Source organism: Haliotis rufescens, unplaced genomic scaffold, assembly GCF_023055435.1.
Source record: "Haliotis rufescens isolate VD_foot unplaced genomic scaffold, xgHalRufe1.0.p SCAF_1, whole genome shotgun sequence".
In the NCBI taxonomy this organism is placed as follows: domain Eukaryota; kingdom Metazoa; phylum Mollusca; class Gastropoda; order Lepetellida; family Haliotidae; genus Haliotis; species Haliotis rufescens.
The window spans coordinates 41,385,690-41,411,575 of NW_025963779.1; the positions used below are offsets into that span (position 1 = coordinate 41,385,690).

At 43.8% G+C, this 25,886-nt stretch overlaps 1 protein-coding gene across 2 annotated transcripts in view; it reads right to left on the reverse strand.

Annotated features, from left to right (window-relative positions):
- Nucleotides 1-4,922: 4,922 nt before the first annotated feature.
- The window catches only part of LOC124127126 (vacuolar protein sorting-associated protein 45-like), a 90,533-nt gene continuing 69,569 nt past the window's right edge, over nucleotides 4,923-25,886 (reverse strand). For both annotated transcript variants that reach the window (XM_046490580.1, XM_046490581.2), the window contains exons 11-14: nucleotides 25,579-25,686; nucleotides 16,388-16,509; nucleotides 10,832-10,963; nucleotides 4,923-5,741 (exon numbers count right to left, since the gene is read on the reverse strand). In XM_046490580.1, coding sequence (XP_046346536.1) covers nucleotides 5,666-5,741; nucleotides 10,832-10,963; nucleotides 16,388-16,509; nucleotides 25,579-25,686 — 438 coding nt within the window. In that variant the 3' untranslated portion in view covers nucleotides 4,923-5,665. The remainder of the gene's footprint in view (nucleotides 5,742-10,831; nucleotides 10,964-16,387; nucleotides 16,510-25,578; nucleotides 25,687-25,886) is intronic.

The window sequence follows — 25,886 nt, forward strand, 5'->3', positions numbered from 1 at the left end:
GCAAAAAACTAAACAACTTAGTCCTCCTACTAGCTTACATGTTAAAGCAGTCTAATCCAGAAGCCAGCTCCAAAGCCTTCTTTGGTGTAGCACATAAACTACAACTCGTCACCACCTCTTTCGACCGTTTCAGCAGCAACCTTAATAACCTACTAAAGTAAATACCTAAACCAAGCCTAAACCAAACATAAATCCACCCAGTTTCCAAATGGAAGGCCTAAACATTTTTCAATGGAATGCCAATGGCCTCGCTGGCCATGGTTCTGAACTTAAAGCTAAATTCAAAATAGATAAAGGTCCCCATGTAGCTTGTATTCAAGAAACCAAATTCTCACATAAAACTAAATTCAAGCTACCAAATTATAACGCAGTGAGAACCGACAGGTCCAAAACCATCCCAGGCAGAACAGGAGGAGGTCTAATCATCTACGTTAGAGAGGATATAAACTACGAGGAAGTTAAAGTAAACACTCCTAATCTAGAAGCTAATGGAATCCAAGTCACCATCAATAACCAAAAAATAAAAATCATTAACATCTATCACTCAACACTAAAACCAATTAAAGATACAGACCTAGATATCCTTTACCAATTAGGAAACAAATCAACCATCTTCCTAGGAGACTTCAATGCCCATCATCCTACCTGGGGCATTGCAGATAAACTAGACAACCATGGACAACTAATATCAGAGTGGATCGAAAAAAATGACCTTATACTATTAAACAATAACCAACCAACTAGATACGACAAAATCCACCACACCATGTCGGCTATCGACTTAACAATATGTACGCCAGACTTAGCACAAAGTCTGATGTGGGACGTCCACCCAGTACCTCTAGGCAGCGACCACTTTCCCATAAATATAACCCTAGGAAATATAAAAATACCAAATCAAACCCCTAAACAGGAACCTAAATTTCAGTACAAAAACGCCAACTGGGACCAATTCCAAGAATTATGCAACGAAGCTAATCTAAACGATTTAGAAACAACAGACCCCGAAACATTCTGTCAAAACCTAACTAACTTCATAATCAACGCAGCCAAATCCGCAATCCCCTTCAAATCATCCAACCCAGGAAAACCCACTGTCCCTTGGTGGAATGAGGAAATAGAGCTAACTAGACTAAAACGCAAATCAGCTTTCAACAGAGCTAAACGAGACCCCTCTCATCTCAAAACAGCTCATGAACTAAACCACCAAGTCCAAAACCTAGTTAAAACTGCTAAAACCAAAAACTGGAAAAAATTCTGTGAGGAGCTAAACCACCACACCGACGCTAGGAAGGTGTGGCGCAAAATTCACGCCATCCGAGGCATCAAACGGCACAAAAAAAGCCCCAATATAAACAACTCAACAAACCCCACCCAAAAGGCCAACAACCTAGCCAAACACTTCTCTAAAGTTAGTAGCAACAGTAACTTCAGTAAGAAATTCCAAGATAAACTAAATAAAGAAATAAAATTCTCCAAAGAAATCAGACAAGACAACCTAGAAATAAATCAACCTTACACCATAGAAGAACTAAATCACGTACTAAACAATAGAAAAAAAGGAACAGCCCCTGGCCTAGACCTCACCTCTTACCAAATAATCAAACACTTACCTACCAAACTACTCCAAACTTTACTTAAACTATACAACCTAGTTTACCTAAACGGACAGGTCCCATCCTCATGGAAGGAAGCTCTAGTAATCCCAATACCTAAACCAAATAAACCAGCAGATCAGGCAAACTCCTATAGGCCCATATCCCTAACCTCAAATCTCTGCAAAATAATGGAACTTATGACTAAAAATAGGCTACAGCACTACCTAGACCAAAACAACATCATAAACCCCGACCAAAGCGGCTTCACTCCTGGCCGATCAACTCTCGATAACCTTGCCCGACTAGAACAGGATATAAAAACAGGACAGCTGAACAAGCAATACACCATAGGCATATTCCTCGACTTCTCTAAAGCTTTCGATATGGTATGGCACCACGGGCTAATACAAAAACTAAAAAAAATAGGACTAAAAGGCCAAATAATAAACTTCATCCAAGATTTCCTAAACAATCGCAAAATTACCGTGGGTATAGACCATACGCTATCGGACCAGTGTCCCCTAGAAAATGGCACTCCCCAGGGCAGCATTCTCAGCCCAACCCTCTTCAATATAATGATAAATGATCTATTCGAGGGCTTATCCCCTAAACTAAACACTTCAAAATTCGCGGATGATGGAGCCCTATGGATCCGCACTAAAAGCATTAAAATGGCAGAAAACTTAATCCAAAAATCTCTAAATAAAATACAACAATGGGCAGACAAATGGGGCTTCTCCCTTAACTCAGATAAAACAACAGGAATAGTATTCAAACATAAAAACATGAAACCTGCCTACCCAATCCTCCAGCTAAACAACCAAACAATCAAATTCCAAAAACAAACCAAATTCTTAGGACTTATTTTCGATCAACACCTCACCTGGGAGGCTCACGTCCAAAACCTAAAAACTAGATGCAGCAAAGACCTTGACACATTAAGATGTCTCACCGGCTCTAACTGGGGAGCCTCCAAAGATACCCTCCTCTCACTATATACAACACTAATTAGATCAAAACTAGACTACGGCTGCGCCATATACAATACCCTAAACAACTCTCTATCTAAAAAACTTGACTCAATACAATACCAAGCCCTTAAACTAATTACACGCACCCAACATGGCACCTCCTACACCTCACTTCAGGCCCTAACAGGAGAAATGCCACTAAATCTACGCAGGGAACATCTAAGCCTTAATTTCTGGGCCGCGTCCCAAACAAACCCTCTCATCGAAAACCTAATTAACCAAAACATTAGCCCAAGAAACCAAGCTCTAGCTCGCAAACACCCCTTACTCACCCCAATATCCCAAAGAATAACTAACTACCTCAATGAACACCAAACTCAAAATCTTAAACAAAACTGCAAAAAATCAAATATCTTCACCCCTCAACTCAAAATACCCCAAATAGACACAACGCTAACTAACCAAATAAATAAACAAACCGACCCAAACATAGCTAAAACCACCACACTTTCTTACATACACGAAAATTGGCCAAATTGGTGTCACATATACACTGACGGATCTTCAGACCCGATCTCCAACCACACAGGTTTCGGAGTCCATACCACACAACCAGTTATATCCACACAATCTTACCGACTCCCTAACAACCAATCTATATTCACGGCTGAACTTATGGGCATGGCCTCAGCCCTGCATAACCAACAATCAAAAAACAACAAAAAAATCCTAATTCTCACTGACTCGCTTAGTGGGCTACAAGCCCTCCAAAACAAAAATACCAAAAAACGACCTAAATTAATAAACCAAATACTTAAAAGCTCCAACGACCTAACAAAAGCAGGCAAACAAATAACCTTCTTGTGGATCCCCGCCCACGTAGGAATTTACGGCAACGAAAACGCCGATAAAGCAGCTAAATTATCTCTCAAAATACCAGAAATAAGCCTAAACCTACCCATCTCAAAATCAGAAATTAAAAGTGTAAACAAACAAAAAATAACCAAAAAATGGCATAATCAATATCAAAACTCAAATAGCCAAATCAAAAAAGTGCTCAGAAAACCACTAGCCAAACCTAAAATCCTACACCCCTCTAAAAAAATTGACAGATTAATTACAAAACTCCAAACAGGACACACCAACCTAAATAACCACCTAAAACAACTTAAAAGACACACCACGGGCAACTGCCCCTGCTGCAAACAACCCGAAACCACAGAACACGCACTCATCCACTGCACCCGCTACCAAACACACAGAACCACACTACAAACCAACCTCAATCTAAATAAGGTTCCTACTCTAGATGATATACTAAACCCTCAAAATAAACTAGAAAACTTCAAGGCCCTAGGCGTATTCCTAATCAAAACAGGCCTAATTAAGCGCATCTAAAAACTAATTAATCTACCAATCCAAAATCCAATAAACATACAAGCACCCACCTCACCCGGCTCCCTTAGTTCCCTCCTCCACCCACCTCGGCATTTATTCCAAATTTTAGAATTTCAAAAAAATCGATATAAGCAACCCCTAAAAGCCCCCTCTTGGGTTGCACACACCACTTTCACCCTTCTCGGAATACACTAAATGGTCTGGCCAGGCCCGTGTGCGAAATACGCTGCAGTCGGAAAGCGCACGTTAAATCTTCTATATCAGTCAGTCAGTCACTAGCTAGTTCCCCAACCAATTTAGTATGGCATGTTTCAAAATTCCAGATTTCCGTCAAAAGTAATTAAGCGACCATGAAGCCCCTCCAGGTTGCCTTACCTTTTGGACATACCCTTCTCGACCACATCACCAAATGGCCTGGCGAGCCCGTGCGCGAAATACGCATATGTGGAAAAGCGCACGTTAAAACCCAAACTAAGTTAGTAAGCTAGCCTTATCCTTCAGTTCCCCTACCTTTTTAGTATGGCATATTTCAAAATTCAAAATTTCCATCAAAAGTAATTAAACGACCATAAAGCCCCTCCAGGTTGCCTTACCTTTCGGACATACCCTTCTCGACCACATCACTAAATGGCCTGGCGAGCCCGTGCGCGAAATACGCAAATGTCGGAAAGTGCATGTTATACCCAAACTAAGTAAGGAAGCTAGCCTTGACTTTCAGTTAGGTGAGCTAAAGATAAGACCATTATTTATTTTAATTTGAAAGAATATATTCTATATATATATATATATATATATATATAGGGTCAATAGGATGAGAAAAAATTTCAAAGTATTCATTTCCCTTTCAACATTTTTTGGAAATGTGACAGGAATGGTAAAAATTAAATAGCGTTTACATGTGAATAGTGTTTGTGCAAATATTTAGAGGTCTCTGAGCATGTACAGTCAGACCGAAAACAATTAGTCAGTTTTATTTATGAGAGTGATTATGACAGTTGCCATTAATTAAGCCTTTAACAGGTATTTTCACCCCACCCCCCAATCCTGGTTAACACTAACAGTCAATGGATCCATAAACCAAGTAAAACAACATAAACATAATACATAATGCAGCTATTTGACAAGAAGGCTTAAGGAGGATGGAGTGGATGTTGAACATCTCTGGGATCAGCTTCGGCAAAACGTTTTACAGAAGCCACATTGTGCCACATGATCTTGGGTTTCAGCACAGAATTCTCATCTTGGAGTGGATCACCATGCTGAGTATGAGGTCAAGGAGCACCAATATGGTCTTACTACTCACTAAGTGTGGCAGCAGTTTGTATGAACATGATGTTACAGGGTCGTCTTAATTTGAGCTGCTCAAATCACTGGCTTCCTATTGACAATATCGCTTTTCATTTATAATGAATTTGGAACTGAAACATAATACATTCATTTTCAGCTAGAATCTGTTTCTTTTCAGTCCCATATTATAAAGGTGACATTCAATAGTTGAACTGTGTATAAATCAAATAGTGATACATCAAAACAACATAATCGGATGGACTTGGGAGCCACATCACAAGCCATAAGAGTAAGAGTTGTCAACATTTTACATAGAAAATGTCTGTAATTATTCAACAATGATCCATCATGGAAACCATCACATGCACTGGAAGAAATTGTTCTTAATGGATTCTCATGCTTCTGTGAACATCATCGCCGAATCCCTCTTCCCATATTATGACTGGGTGATGATGCTCCAACAGCCTGGGAAATCTCTTGCAGGAAACTGAAATGATACTGATACTGGTCAGCAACTAATGCAGCTGCAAGCTCTGTTTCTTTATCTATGTTAATAATCTACTGAAAAAGGTTTTCACAATACTAGGTTTTATTGTCTACAGATATTACATGGCTCTTGTCCTGGGTTAGAATAGGTCTTCAGCAACCCATGCTTGCCGTAAAAGGCGACTATGCTATGTTAGGTGACTAACAGGATCAGGTGGTCAGGTACACTGACTTGGTTGATGCATGTCATCGATCCCAATTGCGTGGATCAATGATCATGATGTCAATCACTGGATTGTCTGGTCCAGACTCGATTGTTTACAGACCGCCATCATATAGCTGGAATATTGCTGAGTGCAGTGTTAAACAACAAACAAACAACCAAACAAACAAACATGCCTCTCATGGCTGAACATGCAAGTGGGGACCCAAGTACTTCAGTTGACCCCATGTTTAACATTAATTACATCACTACCTTTTAAATAACCATGAGAATTAGAATTTTTTTGGGAAAAGTGCAATCATCAAATTTTGAACACTTCGATGTAGGGACATACACCTGGAAGTGTGTTTGCCCAGGAACAAATGCATGGACAAACACACACTATAAAATAACAGGAAACATATATGTACTTAAACTGACCATGTCGCCACCTCAATAACCTACCATGGTACATCAGGTGGTGTGTGTTACTACTTCATACAGAGCTGACCACCCACCATGGTACATCAGGTGGTGTGTGTTACTACTTCATACAGAGCTGACCACCCACCATGGTACATCAGGTCGTGTGTGTTACTACTTCATACAGAGCTGACCACCCAACATGGTACATCAGGTGGTGTGTGTTACTACTTCATACAGAGCTGACCACCCACCACGGTACATCAGGTCGTGTGTGTTACTATTTCATACAGAGCTGACCACCTACCATGGTACATCAGGTCATGTGTGTAACTACTTCATACAGAGCTGACCACCTACCATGGGACATCAGGTGGTGTGTTACTAGTTCACACAGAGCTGACCACCCACCATGGTACATCAGCTGGTGTGTGTTACTACTTCATACAGAGCTGACCACCCACCATGGTACATCAGGTGGTGTGTTACTACTTCAGAGAAAGCTGACCACCCACCACGGTACATCAGGTCGTGTGTGTTACTATTTCATACAGAGCTGACCACCCACCATGGTACATCAGGTTATGTGTGTAACTACTTCATACAGAGCTGACCACCTACCATGGGACATCAGGTGGTGTGTTACTACTTCAGAGAAAGCTGACCACCCACCACATTACATCAGGTCGTGTGTGTTACTATTTCATACAGAGCTGACCACCCACCATGGTACATCAGGTTATGTGTGTAACTACTTCATACAGAGCTGACCACCTACCATGGGACATCAGGTGGTGTGTTACTAGTTCACACAGAGCTGACCACCCACCATGGTACATCAGGTGGTGTGTGTTACTACTTCATACAGAGCTGACCACCTACCATGGTACACCAGGTGGTGTGTGTTACTACTTCATACAGAGCTGACCACCTACCATGGGACATCAGGTCATGTGTGTAACTACTTCATACAGAGCTGACCACCCACCACGGTACATCAGGTCATGTGTGTAACTACTTCATACAGAGCTGACCACCTACCATTGGACATCAGGTCATGTGTGTAACTACTTCATACAGAGCTGACCACCTACCATGGTACATCAGGTCATGTGTGTAACTACTTCATACAGAGCTGACCACCTACCATGGGACATCAGGTGGTGTGTTACTACTTCATACAGAGATAACATCTACCATGGTACATCAGGTCATGTGTGTAACTACTTCATACAGAGCTGACCACCCACCATGGTACATCAGGTGGTGTGTGTTACTGATTCATACAGAGCTGACCACCCACCATGGTACATCAGGTGGTGTGTGTTACTACTTCACACAGAGCTGACCACCTACCATGGTACATCAGGTCATGTGTGTAACTACTTCATACAGAGCTGACCACCCACCATGGTACATCAGGTCGTGTGTGTTACTACTTCATTCAGAGCTGACCACCCACCATGGTACATCAGGTGGTGTGTGTTACTACTTCATACAGAGCTAACATCTACCATGGTACATCAGGTCGTGTGTGTTACTAGACCAAAGAGAGCTGACCACCCACCATGGTACATCAGGTGGTGTGTTTTACTACTTCACACAGAGCTGACCACCCACCATGGTACATCAGGTGGTGTGTGTTACTACTTCATACAGAGCTGACCACCCAGCATGGTACATCAGGTTGTGTGTGTTACTACTTCATACAGAGCTGACCACCCACCATGGTACACCAGGTGGTGTGTGTTACTACTTCATACAGAGCTGACCACCCACCATGGTATATCAGGTGGTGTGTGTTACTGATTCATACAGAGCTGACCACCCACCATGGTACATCAGGTTGTGTGTGTTACTACTTCATACAGAGCTGACCACCTACCATGGTACACCAGGTGGTGTGTGTTACTACTTCATACAGAGCTGACCACCCACCATGGTACATCAGGTCGTGTGTGTTACTACTTCATACAGAGCTGACCACCCACCATGGTACATCAGGTCGTGTGTGTTACTACTTCATACAGAGCTGAACACCCAACATGGTACATTAGGTCGTGTGTGTTACTACTTCATACAGAGATAACATCTACCATGGCACATCAGGTGGTGTGTTACTACTTCAGAGAAAGCTGACCACCCACCATGGTACATAAGGTTGTGTGTGTTACTACTTCATACAGAGCTGACCACCCACCATGGTACATCAGGTCATGTGTGTAACTACTTCATACAGAGCTGACCACCTACCATGGTACATCAGGTGGTGTGTGTTACTACTTCACACAGAGCTGACCACCCAACATGGTACATCAGGTGGTGTGTTACTACTTCAGAGAAAGCTGACCACCCACCATGGTACATAAGGTGGTGTGTGTTACTACTTCATACAGAGCTGACCACCTACCATGGCACATCAGGTCATGTGTGTTACTTCTTCACACAGAGCTGACCACCTACTATGGTACATCAGGTGGTGTGTGTTACTACTTCACACAGAGCTGACCACCCACCATGGTACATCAGATGGTGTGTGTTACTACTTCATACAGAGCTGACCACCCACCATGGTACATCAGGTAATGTGTGCTACTACTTCATACAGAGCTGACCACCTACCATTGGACATCAGGTCATGTGTGTAACTACTTCATACAGAGCTGACCACCTACCATGGTACATCAGGTCATGTGTGTAACTACTTCATACAGAGCTGACCACCTACCATGGGACATCAGGTGGTGTGTTACTACTTCATACAGAGATAACATCTACCATGGTACATCAGGTCATGTGTGTAACTACTTCATACAGAGCTGACCACCCACCATGGTACATCAGGTGGTGTGTGTTACTACTTCACACAGAGCTGACCACCCACCATGGTACATCAGGTGGTGTGTGTTACTACTTCATACAGAGCTGACCACCTACCATGGTACACCAGGTGGTGTGTGTTACTACTTCACACAGAGCTGACCACCCACCATGGTACATCAGGTGGTGTGTGTTACTACTTCATACAGAGCTGACCACCTACCATGGTACATCAGGTCATGTGTGTAACTACTTCATACAGAGCTGACCACCCACCATGGTACATCAGGTGGTGTGTGTTACTACTTCATTCAGAGCTGACCACCCACCATGGTACATCAGGTGGTGTGTGTTACTACTTCATACAGAGCTAACATCTACCATGGTACATCAGGTCGTGTGTGTTACTAGACCAAAGAGAGCTGACCACCCACCATGGTACATCAGGTGGTGTGTTTTACTACTTCACACAGAGCTGACCACCCACCATGGTACATCAGGTGGTGTGTGTTACTACTTCATACAGAGCTGACCACCCAGCATGGTACATCAGGTTGTGTGTGTTACTACTTCATACAGAGCTGACCACCCACCATGGTACACCAGGTGGTGTGTGTTACTACTTCATACAGAGCTGACCACCCACCATGGTATATCAGGTGGTGTGTGTTACTGATTCATACAGAGCTGACCACCCACCATGGTACATCAGGTTGTGTGTGTTACTACTTCATACAGAGCTGACCACCTACCATGGTACACCAGGTGGTGTGTGTTACTACTTCATACAGAGCTGACCACCCACCATGGTACATCAGGTCGTGTGTGTTACTACTTCATACAGAGCTGACCACCCACCATGGTACATCAGGTCGTGTGTGTTACTACTTCATACAGAGCTGAACACCCAACATGGTACATTAGGTCGTGTGTGTTACTACTTCATACAGAGATAACATCTACCATGGCACATCAGGTGGTGTGTTACTACTTCAGAGAAAGCTGACCACCCACCATGGTACATAAGGTTGTGTGTGTTACTACTTCATACAGAGCTGACCACCCACCATGGTACATCAGGTCATGTGTGTAACTACTTCATACAGAGCTGACCACCTACCATGGTACATCAGGTGGTGTGTGTTACTACTTCACACAGAGCTGACCACCCAACATGGTACATCAGGTGGTGTGTTACTACTTCAGAGAAAGCTGACCACCCACCATGGTACATAAGGTGGTGTGTGTTACTACTTCATACAGAGCTGACCACCTACCATGGCACATCAGGTCATGTGTGTTACTTCTTCACACAGAGCTGACCACCTACTATGGTACATCAGGTGGTGTGTGTTACTACTTCACACAGAGCTGACCACCCACCATGGTACATCAGATGGTGTGTGTTACTACTTCATACAGAGCTGACCACCCACCATGGTACATCAGGTAATGTGTGCTACTACTTCACACAGAGCTGACCACCCACCATGGTACATCAGATGGTGTGTGTTACTACTTCATACAGAGCTGACCACCCACCATGGTACATCAGGTGGTGTGTGTTACTACTTCATACAGAGCTGACCACCCACCATGGTACATCAGGTGGTGTGTTACTACTTCAGAGAGAGCTGACCACCCACCTCTTAAAGTTGTGTATGGTTGTGCCACCAAGCACTACTCGAACTCCTGGCGTTGACCTGTTGATGTTGTGGATTGCCAAGGCCTCTTCATATGTACAGCCACCAATCACAAATATGACAATATCTTGTGGTCTGTGCAAATGCAAAACAAATAACAAACACATAAGTGTTAAAGGGCAAGTAAAGACAACATGGCAGATTTTAATACTTTAGGTTATACATAATCACAAATACTTGAACAAAATTAAATTTGAAAAGCGGAAATAGTGAAAAACAGGAGATAAAACGTGACAGGAGAAACCGTCCCCCAAACGTAAAAATCTGCCACACAGGGAATTCCCGTTACTGGGGGTAAATCAGGTCCCTGATGTTTGACATGCTGCACAATTACAACGATCGGGCCGACACAAAGTCTGCTTACTTCCGCATTGGGTTTCTAAATTGTATCATGTCAACTTATGCCTTGTTAGTAACAACACTGAAAACTGGCCCCTCGGTCTTGACGGAGAATGTAAGCCCTGGGAGGCAGGAAATAGGGGAGGGCCAAATGTCAACCCAGGGAGGCAGGAAATAGGGGAGGGCCAAATGTAAGGCCAGGGAGGCAGGAAATAGGGGAGGGCCAAATGTAAGGCCAGGGAGGGAGGAAATAGGGGAGGGCCAAATGTCAGCCCAGGGAGGCAGGAAATAGGGGAGGGCCAAATGTCAGCCCAGGGAGGCAGGAAATAAGGGAGGGACAAATGTCAACCCAGGGAGGCAGGAAATAGGGGAGGGCCAAATATCAGCCCAGGGAGGCAGGAAATAGGGGAGGGTCAAATGTCAGCCCAGGGAGGCAGGAAATAGGGGAGGGTCAAATGTAAGGCCAGGGAGGCAGGAAATAGGGGAGGGACAAATGTCAACCCAGGGAGGCAGGAAATAGGGGAGGGCCAAATATCAGCCCAGGGAGGCAGGAAATAGGGGAGGGTCAAATGTCAGCCCAGGGAGGCAGGAAATAGGGGAGGGCCAAATGTCAACCCAGGGAGGCAGGAAATAGGGGAGGGTCAAATGTCAGCCCAGGGAGGCAGGAAATAGGGGAGGGTCAAATGTAAGCCCAGGGAGGCAGGAAATAGGGGAGGGTCAAATGTAAGCCCAGGGAGGCAGGAAATAGGGGAGGGTCAAATGTCAGCCCAGGGAGGCAGGAAATAGGGGAGGGTCAAATGTAAGGCCAGGGAGGCAGGAAATAGGGGAGGGACAAATGTCAACCCAGGGAGGCAGGAAATAGGGGAGGGCCAAATATCAGCCCAGGGAGGCAGGAAATAGGGGAGGGTCAAATGTCAGCCCAGGGAGGCAGGAAATAGGGGAGGGCCAAATGTCAACCCAGGGAGGCAGGAAATAGGGGAGGGCCAAATGTCAGCCCAGGGAGGCAGCAAATAGGGGAGGGCCAAATGTCAGCCCAGGGAGGCAGGAAATAGGGGAGAGCCAAATGTAAGGCCAGGGAGGCAGGAAATAGGGGAGGGCCAAATGTAAACCCAGGGAGGCAGGAAATAGGGGAGGGCCAAATGTAAGGCCAGGGAGGCAGGAAATAGGGGAGGGCCAAATGTACACCCGGGGAGGCAGGAAATACGGCAGGGACAAATGTCAGCCTAGGGAGGCAGGAAATAGGGGAGGGTCAAATGTAAACCAAGGGAGGCAGGAAATAGGGGAGGGCCAAATGTGAGGCCAGGGAGGCAGGAAATAGGGGAGGGCCAAATGTAAGGCCACAGAGGCAGGAAATAGGGGAGGGCCAAATGTGAGGCCAGGGAGGCAGGAAATAGGGGAGGGACAAATTTAAGGCCAGGGAGGCAGGGAATAGGGGAGGGACAAATGTAAGGCCAGGGAGGCAGGAAATAGGGGAGGGCCAAATGTAAGGCCACAGAGACAGGAAATAGGGGAGGGCCAAATGTCAGCCTAGGGAGGCAGGAAATAGGGGAGGGCCAAATGTAAGGCCAGGGAGGCAGGAAATAGGGGAGGGCTAAATGTAAACCCAGGGAGGGAGGAAATAGGGTAGGGACAAATGGCTGACATTTGGCCCTCCCGTATTTTCTGCCTCCCTGGCCTTACATTTGGCCAGGGAGGCAGGAAATACCAAATACCAAATAAGCCATAAAAAGCTTGTTACAGACATTTTTAATTGTTATTTTAATTATATATTCACAATGTCAAGATCAAAGGTCACAACACAAACGCAATCATTTTTTCACTTTACTAGCCCTTTGTATTTTATTTTTGGGGGGCATATCATGGAAAACAGGAACAGTCCCATCATGCCAAGTAATTAACTTAAGAATCTTTTGTATGAAGAGTTAAGATACCACACCATTAACATGGACATTACTCTATAATCCACCTTGGGTATCTTTCTACCCCTCTAACAAAGGGCATTACTCTATAATCCATGTTGAGCATCTTTCTACCCCTCTAACCTAGGGCATTACTCTATAATCAATGTTGAGTATCTTTTTACCCCTCTAACCTAGGGCATTACTTTATAATCCACCTTGGGTATCTTTCTACCCCTCTAACCTAGGGCATGACTCTATAATCCATGTTGAGTATCTTCGTACCCCAGTAACATAGAGCATTACTCTATAATCCATGTTGAGTATCTGTCTACCACTCTATCCTAGGGCATTACTTTATAATCCACCTTGGGTATCTTTCTACCCCTCTAACCTAGGGCATGACTCTATAATCCATGTTGAGTATCTTTCTACCACTCTAACCTAGGGCATTACTCTATAATCCACCTTGGGTATCTTTCTACCCCTCTAACATAGGGCATGACTCTATAATCCATGTTGAGTATCTTTCTACCACTCTAATCTAGGGCATTACTCTATAATCCATGTTGAATATCTTTCTACCACTCTATCCTAGGGCATGACTCTATAATCCATGTTGAGTATCTTCGTACCCCAGTAACATAGAGCATTATTCTATATTCCGGATTGAGTATCCACCCCAGTAACGTGGGGCATTACTCTATAATCCATGTTGAGTATCTTCGTACCCTAGTAACATAGGACATTATTCTATAATCCACATTGAGTATCCACCCCTGTAACATGGGACATTACTCTATAATCCACATTGAGTATCCACCTCAGTAACATTGGACATTATTCTATAATCCACATTGAGTATCCACCCTAGTAACACAGGACATTATTCCATAATCCACTTTGAGTATCCACCCCAGTAACATGGGGCATTACTCTATAATCCACATTCAGTATCCACCCCAGTAACATAGGACAGTATTCTATAATCCACATTGAGTATCTATTTACCCTAGTAACATGGGACATTATTCTATAATCCAGATTGAGTATCCACCCCGGTAACATGGGACATTATTCTATAATCCACATTGAGTATCCACCCCGGTAACATGGGACATTATTCCATAATCCACTTTGAGTATCCACCCCAGTAAAATGGGACTCGTGAAGATTCCGGGGTAGAATAGGTCTTCAGCAACCCATGCTTGCCGTAAAAGGTGACTATGCTTGCCGTAACAGGTGACTATGATTGTCGTAAAAGGCGACTAATGGGATCGGGTGGTCAGGCTCGCTGACTTGGTTGATGTATGTCATTGATCCCAATTGCGTGGATCGATGCTCATGATATCAATCACTGGATTGTCTGGTCCAGTCTCGATTAGTGACAGACTGCCGTCATATAGCTGGAATATTGCTGAGTGCGGCGTTAAACAACAAACCAACCCACCAACCAACATGGGACATTAGTCTATAATCCACATTAAGTATCATCATGTATTCCACGTTGAATATCTATGTACCCCAGTAACATGGCACATTACTTTATAATCCACCTTGCGTATCATCGTACCCCAGAAACATGGGTTATTACTTTATCATCCAACTTGCATTTCATCATACACAAGTAACATGGGACATTACTTTATAATCCATGTTGAGTATCTTCGTACCCCAGAAACATGGGTCATTATTTGATAATCAACCTTGCGTATCATCGTACCCCACAAACATGGGTCATTACTTTATAATCCACATAGCATTTCATCATACCCAGAAACATGGGTCATTACTCTATAATCCACCTTGCGTTTCATCGTACCCCAGAAACATGGGACATTACTTTATAATCCACCTTGCCTTTCATCGTACCCCAGAAACATGGGACATTACTTTATAATCCACCTTGCCTTTCATCGTACCCCAGAAACATGGGACATTACTTTATAATCCACCTTGTGTTTCATCGTACCCCAGAAACATGGGACATTACTTTATGATCCACCTTGCGTTTCATCGTACCCCAGAAACATGGGACATTACTTTATAATCCACTTTGCGTTTCATCGTACCCCAGAAACATGGGACATTACTTTATAATCCACCTTGCGTTTCATCGTAGCCCAGAAACATGGGACATTACTTTATAATCCACCTTGCGTTTCATCGTACCCCAGAAACATGGGACATTACTTTATCATCCACCTTGCCTTTCATCGTACCCCAGAAACATGGGACATTACTTTATAATCCACCTTGTGTTTCATCGTACCCCAGAAACATGGGACATTACTTTATGATCCACCTTGCCTTTCATCGTACCCCAGAAACATGGGACATTACTTTATAATCCACTTTGCGTTTCATCGTACCCCAGAAACATGGGACATTACTTTATAATCCACCTTGCGTTTCATCGTAGCCCAGAAACATGGGACATTACTTTATCATCCACCTTGCCTTTCATCGTACCCCAGAAACATGGGACATTACTTTATAATCCACCTTGTGTTTCATCGTACCCCAGAAACATGGGACATTACTTTATGATCCACCTTGCGTTTCATCGTACCCCAGAAACATGGGACATTACTTTATAATCCACTTTGCGTTTCATCGTACCCCAGAAACATGGGACATTACTTTATAATCCACCTTGCGTTTCATCGTAGCCCAGAAACATGGGACATTACTTTATAATCCACTTTGCGTTTCATCGTACCCCAGAAACATGGGACATTACTTTATAATCCACTTTGCGTTTCATCGTAGCCCAGAAACATGGTTCATTACTCTATCATCCACCTTGCCAAGACTTGATTATTTATAGTGTTATATGGCAGTGTAATATATTGTTATTGATTCTAGTACCTCGGAGGTGAAACTTGACTCCTTTAAGAGCTTCATTAAAGCAGAAATCTCAAAGAAACTCCAGGACCAACTTAGCATAGCATAATGACAAATTCTTTCTGCAGGATGTATTTAGTGATAACTTGAGGATATGATAAAAGTGTGAAAATAGTAGGCAGAGTTTCTCACCAGGTACATTCTGAGTGAGCAGATTGTTAGATTCTACTCAACATTTGATAAATAGGGGTTGCATGTAAATCAAGGACCCCATTGTATGATATAATTGGTCTGTGTACAGAAATACAGAAATGAGATAAAAACATGACCTTTACTTTCTGGGGCATAATACATCCTAATGTACCATGGCTGCTTTAGGTCACATGATGAAGTAAAGCAGTGTTAGTACTGTTACCTGTCCTTGAGCTGGCTGGGGCCGAGGTAGGGATAGCTGGACTCCTTCAGCTTGCCCTTGATCAGCTGATCTACGATTGAGTAGACAAGAGGCTTGTGCTGAGTGTATACATTCTCAACCCCCTGGAAAGGTAAGGAAATCTCCATGATTACTACAGATGGGATGACCACCATAGGCAACACTATTCAGCACACCAGGGCCCAAAACCATAATATGTAAAATAGAATAAAATTAACTTCAATTCGCTGCAATTAACTAAGAGATTAAAATAGTGAAAACTTTTAGCCATAAAGTAAATAAAGTGTGGGTGTTGGTTCTATAGTGTAGGTCTGTTTGATGTGAGCGGACAGTACATGTCAACATCATTTCATTCTTAGTATGGTAACAAACTTAGATATTTTTTATATTTGTATACTTATCCTGCATTACTCCTTAATGCATATTACTGCTTGTTCTTGACAGAGAAAAGAGCTGTGTGAGCTGTGTGAAGCTGAGAGGCCAACCCATCATGCAGCTCTCACGTCCCAAAGGAAGTGACGTCACGGATCATCACATTACTCTGTAGTCCGAAACATCGGAAGGCATCGTGGGGAGGTAGATCTGCGATGGGCGGGTCCATTTAGACGCAGTAATGCAGGATAAGTATACAAATATAAAAAATATCTTTCCTAGATTTTTTACTTACCCTGCATTACTCTTTACTGCATCTTTATCGGACGGAACTGGAGGTGGAGGCGTGGTCAGCGTGTAGTAGTGGGGACCTGTTGGGCCACTACTAACAGACCAAAGCTGTGCGTGCCTTACACGTCCTCCAAAGCGACGTCTCGCATGTAGTGACTGGCGAAGACCGTGTTGGAACGCCAGAAACATCCCTCCATGATGGCGCGTAGAGAGCAGTTGCTGTGAAGCGCCATGGTAGAGGCGACCGCCCGGATCTCATGCGGATTGTTGGAGCCTGGAGGGTCCAGTCCCGCGGCCTCATAGGCCTGGAGGATGATGGCTTGTAGCCAGAAGGCAATCGTGTTGCGGCTGACCTCCGCTCGCGAGATCACAGATACCGGTACAAAGAGGCGTCGTTGTCTATGGCGTTCATCAGATCGTCGGATGTAGCAACGAAGTGCTCTAACCGGACATAGACGGAGCTCTCGTTCGTCTTCCGCGCCCACAATCGATGACAGAGGGGGGATGAGGAACGATCTGTCGGGCTGGCCTGGGAGCTGATTCTTTGTGATGAAGTCCCAGCACAGGCCCAGATGCACGGCTCCGTGTGCTTCCTGCTCAAAGCGGACCCATGTGACGTCTAGGGCGTGTAACTTTTTGGTCAGGTTGTAGAATGACGACGTTTCGAGTGGCTCGAAAGGCGCGTCTCTCAGCGAGGTGAGAATGACATTCAAGTCCCAGCCTGGGGGACGGAACTTCGCCTTTTGGTCTTCCAGTCTGAATGAACGGAGCAGTGCCTGGAGTTCCGGGATTTTCGTCATGCGTCTATCTTTCAGGACTGCCAGGACTGAGTTGAGCGCCACAATGTAGGTCATGCAGTACTGCCCTTGAGCTTACGCTTGTGTCGCAGATGGAGCATAAACTTGGCCAGGAATTGAGGCGATGCAGATGAGGGGTCTTGGTGCTTACTCCTGCAAAAGCTCTCAAAGGATTGTCACTTGTCATCATAAAGGCTCCTGGTGGTTGGGCTATGTGCCATCGTGATGGCCTTAGCCGCTCTGGCCAAGTAGCCCTTGGCGCTCAAAGCTCTCTGTAAATGGACCAGACGTGAAGACGTAACCTGTCTGGTCCTGGGTGTGGCTGTCTGCTGTGAGGGTGGATCAGCAGGTTTGGCCAATCTGGGATGGCAGGGGGTTGCCGTCGGATAGCTCTCTGAGGTCGACGAACCAAGCCCTCGCTGGCCACCAGGGCGCAACCAAAGTCAGATTGAGGTTCCGTGTCGATCTGATCTTCTGGACGACTTTGGGAAGGAGTACAGGTGGCGGTAAAGCGTACGCTTTTAGTCCCTTCCAGGGGACGCTGAAGGCGTCGACTGCCCAAGCCAGTAGATCCGGCACCGGAGATATGTAGGTCGGGATCTGGTAGTTCTGGCTGGTGGCGAATAGGTCTATGTTGGGAAGACCGTGGTCTTGACAAGCAATAGCGAAGGCGTCTGTGTGAAGTTTCCACTCTGTGGGAGCCACCTTGTCTGGTCGAGACAGGGCATCCGCTAGGATGTTTCGGCAGCCAGGGATGTGGTGGACCTGGAACTGGATCCTCAGCTGATCCACTAGGCGAACTAATCGGAACATCTGTTGAAGGAGCGAGGTCGAATGAGTCGTTCCCTTGTTCCGGTGACACCAAACGACAGTGATGTTGTCTGTCGAGATGGACAGCCGGGCGTGTCTGAGCGCCTGCTTCCAGTGAGTGATGGCCAGGATAAGCGCTTCCAGTTGAGGTTGTTGATGTGCCATAGGCGCTGATCGGTTGAGCACAGCCCTGAGGCGACCTGTCCCTCAAGGTATGCGCCCCATCCCTGTAAGGACGCGTCTACGAAGAGGCGTAGAGAGGTCGTAAGCCCTGTCAATGAGACACCGCCTAAGACATTTGATTCCACCGTCCACCACCGAGGTGCTGCTTGAGATGATCCGGGAGGACGATGGATAGAGTGGGGTCCTGGCGTTGGATGTAGGGTGCCAGGAACATCTGAACAGGGCGCAGTTGGAGCCTTCCTCTGTAGGTCAAGTCCTGTGCCGAGGTTAGGAGGCCCAGGAGGACTTGCCATTGGCGCAGAGTGCGTGGTAGGTGAAGAGCTGGAATCAGGTGCGCCTGAATGCGCTCCCACCGGTCTCTGGGTACAGAGATGAGGTCGAGGTCCGTCTGGAAGAGGCGCCCGATGAACTGAAGGCGCGTGGAGGGTGTCAACTCTGACTTCCTGAAGTTGATCTTCCACCCCAACTGGTATAGGAGTCACAGGGTGAAGTCACTGTGGCGGAGTAGAGTGACCGGGTCCAGATGGTCCAGTAGGCAGTCTTCTATGTACGCCTCGAACTGGATCTCCCGTCGATGGAGGTACGAGGCTATCGGCTTGGTAAGCCGTGTGAATAGCAACGGGGCCGAAGAAATTCCAAACGGGAGGACCGCCCATTGGTAATGGAATGAAGCGGAGAAATTTCCGGTCGTCGGGATGTATAGGGACGTGTAGGTAGGCGTCCTCGATTTCCAGGCTGATGAGCGCCTCCTGCGCCTGGATCCGGGATCGCAGTAGCCTGAGCGTGGTCATCCGGAAGTACGGTGGACACGCCAGGTAGCGTTTGTTGAAGGCGGCGAGGTTGTGTATCATCCTGTGCTTGATCGAGTCCTTCTTGGTGCCCAGGAAGACAGTTGAATAGACGCCTGGTGTTATGGCTGGGGCATGTACAACCTCTATGGCTTTCTTGTATAGCAGCGCCGTGATGTTCCGGCTCAGAAGCTGCTGTTGAGTTGGGGGGTATGTGTCTACTATGGGTGACGACGTCAGTGGCGGGTCTTCTACAAGCGTCAGCTTGTACCCGTGTTGGATGATATTGGTGACATATGGGTCCCCCAGGATCTCCCAATTCTGCCAGAAGTGAGCCAGTCTCCCACCTACTGGGGTGTCAAACTTGGACGACTGGGGGTGGGAGGTCCCAGTCGTGCCTATCCGGGGGTTCACTGGAGGTCCCTGCGGCTGGCGTTACCCCTCTTGGGGTAGCCGCGACGGGGCTGGTATGAGCCTGAGGACTTTCCTTTCCCCTTGCCTCTGCCTCGAGAGGTTGATGTGGAGCCCCGCCCCCGGGATCGGAGGGAGTTGCGTGGTTGGTAGGAGCCAGCCTGGGACGCCCTAGCAAAGTCTGGCCGAGACACCCTGGCCAGGGCCTTGAGAGCCGTCTCATCACAGGCGAAGGCTGAGACCTGGCGTGTGTCTGGGATATTTGTCCATTAAAGAGGTCAGAGCCGGACCAGGGTTGGCGCAAAAGGTCTCTCTTGAACTCTTGGTGCCAGTTGGACAAGGCAAGGTACCCAAGGCGTCTGGTGGTAGTGAGCTCGATCAGAGAAGCGCGCATGTGGGAGCACATCTGTTCCACCTGTTGTTGGAGATAGGTTAAGACAGTAGTTAGATGGTCAACAAAGCAGTGTAAAATCACAATGCGTCCCTGCCTGATTATGTATGCTATAATTTGTTTATCCCACTGTGTGGGGTTGTGAAACAAATATTACGACAAACGTAAGACAACATACAACAAACAAACAATACTTGCAAGGATCCGCCAATCTTTGGGTACCAAGCAAAAGAATATAGAACGCAAACCAGTCCACAAACGGCTGGCTACGCAAAATATTCAAGATGGCAACTTGGAGCAACAAGACACCTTGCCTTATGTTTTCTTTTGAGAAAACGCCAGTAAGTGTCTAATAAAGTTATGCACATGTTTATCAAACATAAAATGTACAAAATACAAACCATATGCACAACACAAAGACAAAAAAACATTAACTCAGATAGCAAACACATGAGGGTTGAACCAGTTTTATGTTACAAGGAGAAAAAACAGGTCTTCTCTCATCAAGTGACAAGAGTAATGTGATGATCTGTGACGTCACTTTCTTTGGTCACGTGGGAGCTGCGTGATGGGTTGGCCTCTCAGCTAGTTGGAGCAACTTCTTCAAGCAAAGACCTTCACACAGCTCTTTTCTCTGTCAAGAACAAGCAGTAATATGCATTAAGGAGTAATGCAGGATAAGTAAAAAATATCCACAAATAGTATCACCATATTTGGTGACATTTTAAGATATATGTCTTTTCATCATCATCAACAATGGTCAAAGTTGATTGCGGATGATGATGGCAAATCCCTATCATTTACACAGCTCGATAACTGAGCATAACAAGAGTCAACAGAAGATGACATATTCCTAAATATTTCCCAATAAAGGCACCACTCCAGGACATGATTGATAAACCTGGCATATGTTTTGTTAAAGAATATTTCATGTGCTCTGCTCTGAAAAAATCGACATCCACCCCATCTCGAAACCAAGTTCAATTGTTTTCATGGAAACGGAGAGAAGTAAAAATGCCCCATATACTTAAATAGCAAAAGGCACCACTTCAAGATCTTTATCATATATCTGCCAAGTATTTTTGAGAGATATTGAACGTTTTTTTAGTTTTGCTCCGGAAACAAAATCCGTGCCCCTTTTGCGAGTCCAAATTGATTCCATGGATACCAAGAAAATTTAAAATGCAAAAATCTGCAAATATCAAAAGGCACCAATTCAGGATCCATTTGATATGTCTGCCAAGTTTTGTTGAATGATATGAACAGTTTTCAAGTTATGCGCTGAAAATTAAAAACAAAAATGCCAAAACTCCTTAGATAGCAAAAGGCACCACTGTTTGATATATCTTCCAATTTCTTTTGAAAATTATTGAACAGGTTTTAGAGTTTTAAGCTCCAGTAAAGACTTGATTACGGATGGACGGACAGAAGGAGGAATGGACAGACAGACGAGGCATGGACTATATCCCCCCCACATTATATACCTTCGGTCAAGGTGAGATAAACATAGGAAATGAGCCCTTTCACCCACATTTTTAATTGAAGTTGATCCCAATCACATAAAATGTCCCAATGACACAAAAAAGCTCGCTCTAATGTCATTTCCATGTATAACAATGTGACCTAAAATTTCGAAAAACAGAAATCAGAAAAACATAAGAGCAGTAAATGAAGATTTGTTAATGGTCAATTATATATAGCCCATAACTTCAAGATTGATATTTTATGGGTCATATGACCAAAAAAATAATAAGATAGATTTGAATGGAAATGGAGGTTCATTTGGTATTCCAGGGCTTTCTTATTAATCTGAAGCATCTGAGGCACATTCATCTATATTGTACCAGAAAAGTGTCTGCAAGTACTTGCAAAAACATAAACAGCCCCTTCACTGATATTTCTGAAAAGCCCCATAACAACGATATTATATGCCCCTATGCATTTCCATTGTGATACCATTACCTTCAATTTGGTGCAATACATGCCTCCTACCTGACTAAAGTACCGGTACTTGGCCTCCAGATAACATAATGAGGACCTTAATGCAATGCCACTGTACTGACATTACTTGCGGTCAGAGAAAAAAAATGTTACAGTTAGCCTCCTCAAACAAAGTCCTAGCCACCCAACTAATAGTTTGTAAAAATATACAATATGCAGTGTAACTTAAAACAACATGCCTCCAGTTTGCAAATGTTTTGCATCACAAGTGGTTTCTGACCTGTAGCACTTAGGGGAGAGTTATACACACTTTCAGTTACTGGAAAATGACTTCACATCTGTTTTTGAAAAACACATGCTCAATTCAGTACAACCTAAACACCTGTTGAAGAATTTATGACATAATTAAATCTAAACAAACCCTAACCTTTTTTTAATGGAGGTGGAACTTGTTGTCATGGAAATTGTAAAAAAAAGAAGAGTTTGGCCAAGTACAAACTGACAAAACCAGTTGCAACATTTACGACTGAATTCATTAGAGAAAGAAAAAACATTACAAGTCATGTTACCGGCACTCACTGCGAGGAAGTAGGCTGCCACGAGTGCCACACACATTTTATGTTGTGGCTTTTTAACAATATGGTCATACCATGTGATATGATAAAGTGAAAAAACAAACAAGACAATATTATAAATGTGAATGTTAAAACTCTACAGCATAAAAGTCTTCATATCAACATGTGCTGAAAACTGTAAAAAGTTTCATAGAGAAGTATGCCATCTTATCGCACACTCATCTCTGTCATAATCAATGCAGAAGTAGGGATGATGGATTTGATAATGAAGTCATTAAACAAAAGTTACACTCAACCATTATTGAGGCACATACTGACAACTTGGTAGACGGCATGCACAGTTTCCCCTACTATGGGAGATACCTTCAAATGATGACAAACACAAAATGTAGGCATACATAAAAAATCTTTATTATGACTTATAAGATTCCTTAAACAGGTTAAATGGGTATCAAGTTGATTTTTTTGGCATTTAAAAGAAGAATTCATAAATTTCTAAAAGTTCAACTTGTTGCCATGGAAAAATAAAACAAGAGTCATCAGAAAGATGACATATCCCCCCGGCAGCTGTCTGTAACGTAACCACAAGTAAATGTGCATTTCTGTATGTGCTGAGTTGAATGTTCTTTAAGAAGCATACATTGTTTACCAACAAAAGATCCACAATGGTCGCATCCATATGAAATGGAAAGTAAAACGTGTGTTTCTGTGGGTTTTTTTATGCAAACAAATGACAAATTACAAGAAACAATAACTAAACAAGCGTATAGTCAACGAAGTCATCTATATCCGCCACCTATTTTAACACGTTATGGTCCAAAACCAGGTAACTGACCCAACATTTCTCTTAGCCCATGTCAAAATGTCTGCAATGGAAATTCTAAAATAAACATTTCTAAAACTCCTTAATATCAAATGGCACCAGTTCAGTATGTACTTTATATATAGTTATGCAATGTTTGGCAAGGAAATATTTAACAGATTATTTGTTATACTCCATAATTAACCCACCCTATATTAAAACTGTTGCCATGTTGCCATGGAAATGTAGAAAATAAAAAGAAATAAAATTCCTAAATAGCAAAAGGCACCAGTTCAGTATGTGCCTGGTAGACATGCAAAGTTTTGTAAGAAAGTATTTTAACGGTTTTTGAGTTATGCTCCGGAAACAAACACCACCCTTATAGAACCTAAGTCCAACTTGTTGCCATGGAAACGTAAAAAGTAAAAAATTCTAAAATTCCTTAATAGCCAAAGGCACAACTTCAGTATGTGACTGATAGATATGCCAAGTTTCAATCAAATACACTGAATTGGTTTCGAGTTCTGCCCCGGAAAAGGAAATGATTACGGACGGACAGACGGACAGACGGATGGACAGACAGACTGGCTGATCGCTATATCCACCCGCATTATATGCCGGCGGGATAAAAAATTCTAAAAAATTTTAATAGCAAAAGGCACCAGTTCAGCATGTACCTGACAGACATGCAAAGTTTCATGAAAAAATATTAAAAGGTTTATGAGTTATGCTCTGGAAACGAACCCTACCCTCACAGAACCTAAGTCAATCTTGTTGCCATGGAAACGTAAAAAATAAAAATTTCTAAAAAATTTAAATAGCAAAGGGCACCAGATCACCATGTACCCGACAGACATGCAAAATTTCATGAAAAAATATTTAACGGTTTATGAGTTATGCTCCTGAAACGAAACATGACGGATGGACGTACAGAAGTACGGACGGACTGACGGAGCCCGTTTCTATATCCCTCGCCAACTTTGTTGGGCAGGGGTTAAAAAGTCCCCTGCCTCCAACAACTGTAATTAACCCTGGCATTAACGACCTTGACCCTCAATTCAGCCAAACAAGTGCTCCCTGTGGGGGACACTTTATTCTATGTCACCTGGGTTGGAGACAGTTGTGTGACATACATTTGTTATTTGTATTATGTTATCTTTCAAGTTTCAATGTTGGTACTTCCTTCAACCCCCAAATATCATCCCAATCATTCTGGACTGACTCCAAATACCATTTCTGCACCATGTTTGCTTTACCATGTGTCCCCTGCTGGCCAGCCCTTGTGTTAGTTACTTACTTTATCATCAGTTTGTCTTCAAATGACCATTCAATGTGTGTTTTGGTTTATGAAGAAGGAGAGGATTTGTTGCAGAGTTATTTCCAATGGTTTGCCTTCACATTCTTACTGACAATACTGATGCAAAAGGGCAAAAGGGCAAAAGGGCAAAAGGGCTTTTCACCTCAAATTCACATTTACAAGTTTACCTCTGCAATGCTTGACCTATGACCCTTCCTGGCTCTGATAGCTATCACAGTCTTGTCTGAAAATTTCAATAAAAACTTCAGAGAAGAGAAGTAGCCAGTTGGAGACTAATCAGAAACCTATGTTGTCTTCTTCATGTTTGAATCACGGCCTTTCAAGCCTCGCAATTAAAACTGAGCTGCTTAAAGATCAGAAACCTTGCATGGCAGTTTCCAAGGAGCAATTCTGAATCTACCTAGATATATACATCAATGATTGGAAGATACCCATACTAGGCTGATTGGAAAGTACCTGTTCGGGGTATATAGTTTCACCAATACGTTTGTTACCTTCAATCCTTTAAAAAATCTTTTTGTGATTGCGACAGGATCCTGCACTCCAAACAGGTCACTTCCACGGGCTTTCTTCCCTCCATACTCGAGCATGGCTTGAACCATCTGGAAGATTATAACAAGAGTCATCAGAAAGATGACAAATATAGTTGAATGTTCTTTAAGAAGCATACATTGTTTACCAACAAAAGATCCACCATGGTCGCATCCATATGAAATGGAAAGTAAAACAAGTGTGTTTCTGTGGGTTTTTTTTATGCAAACAAATGACAAATTACAAGAAACAATAACTAAACAAGCGTATA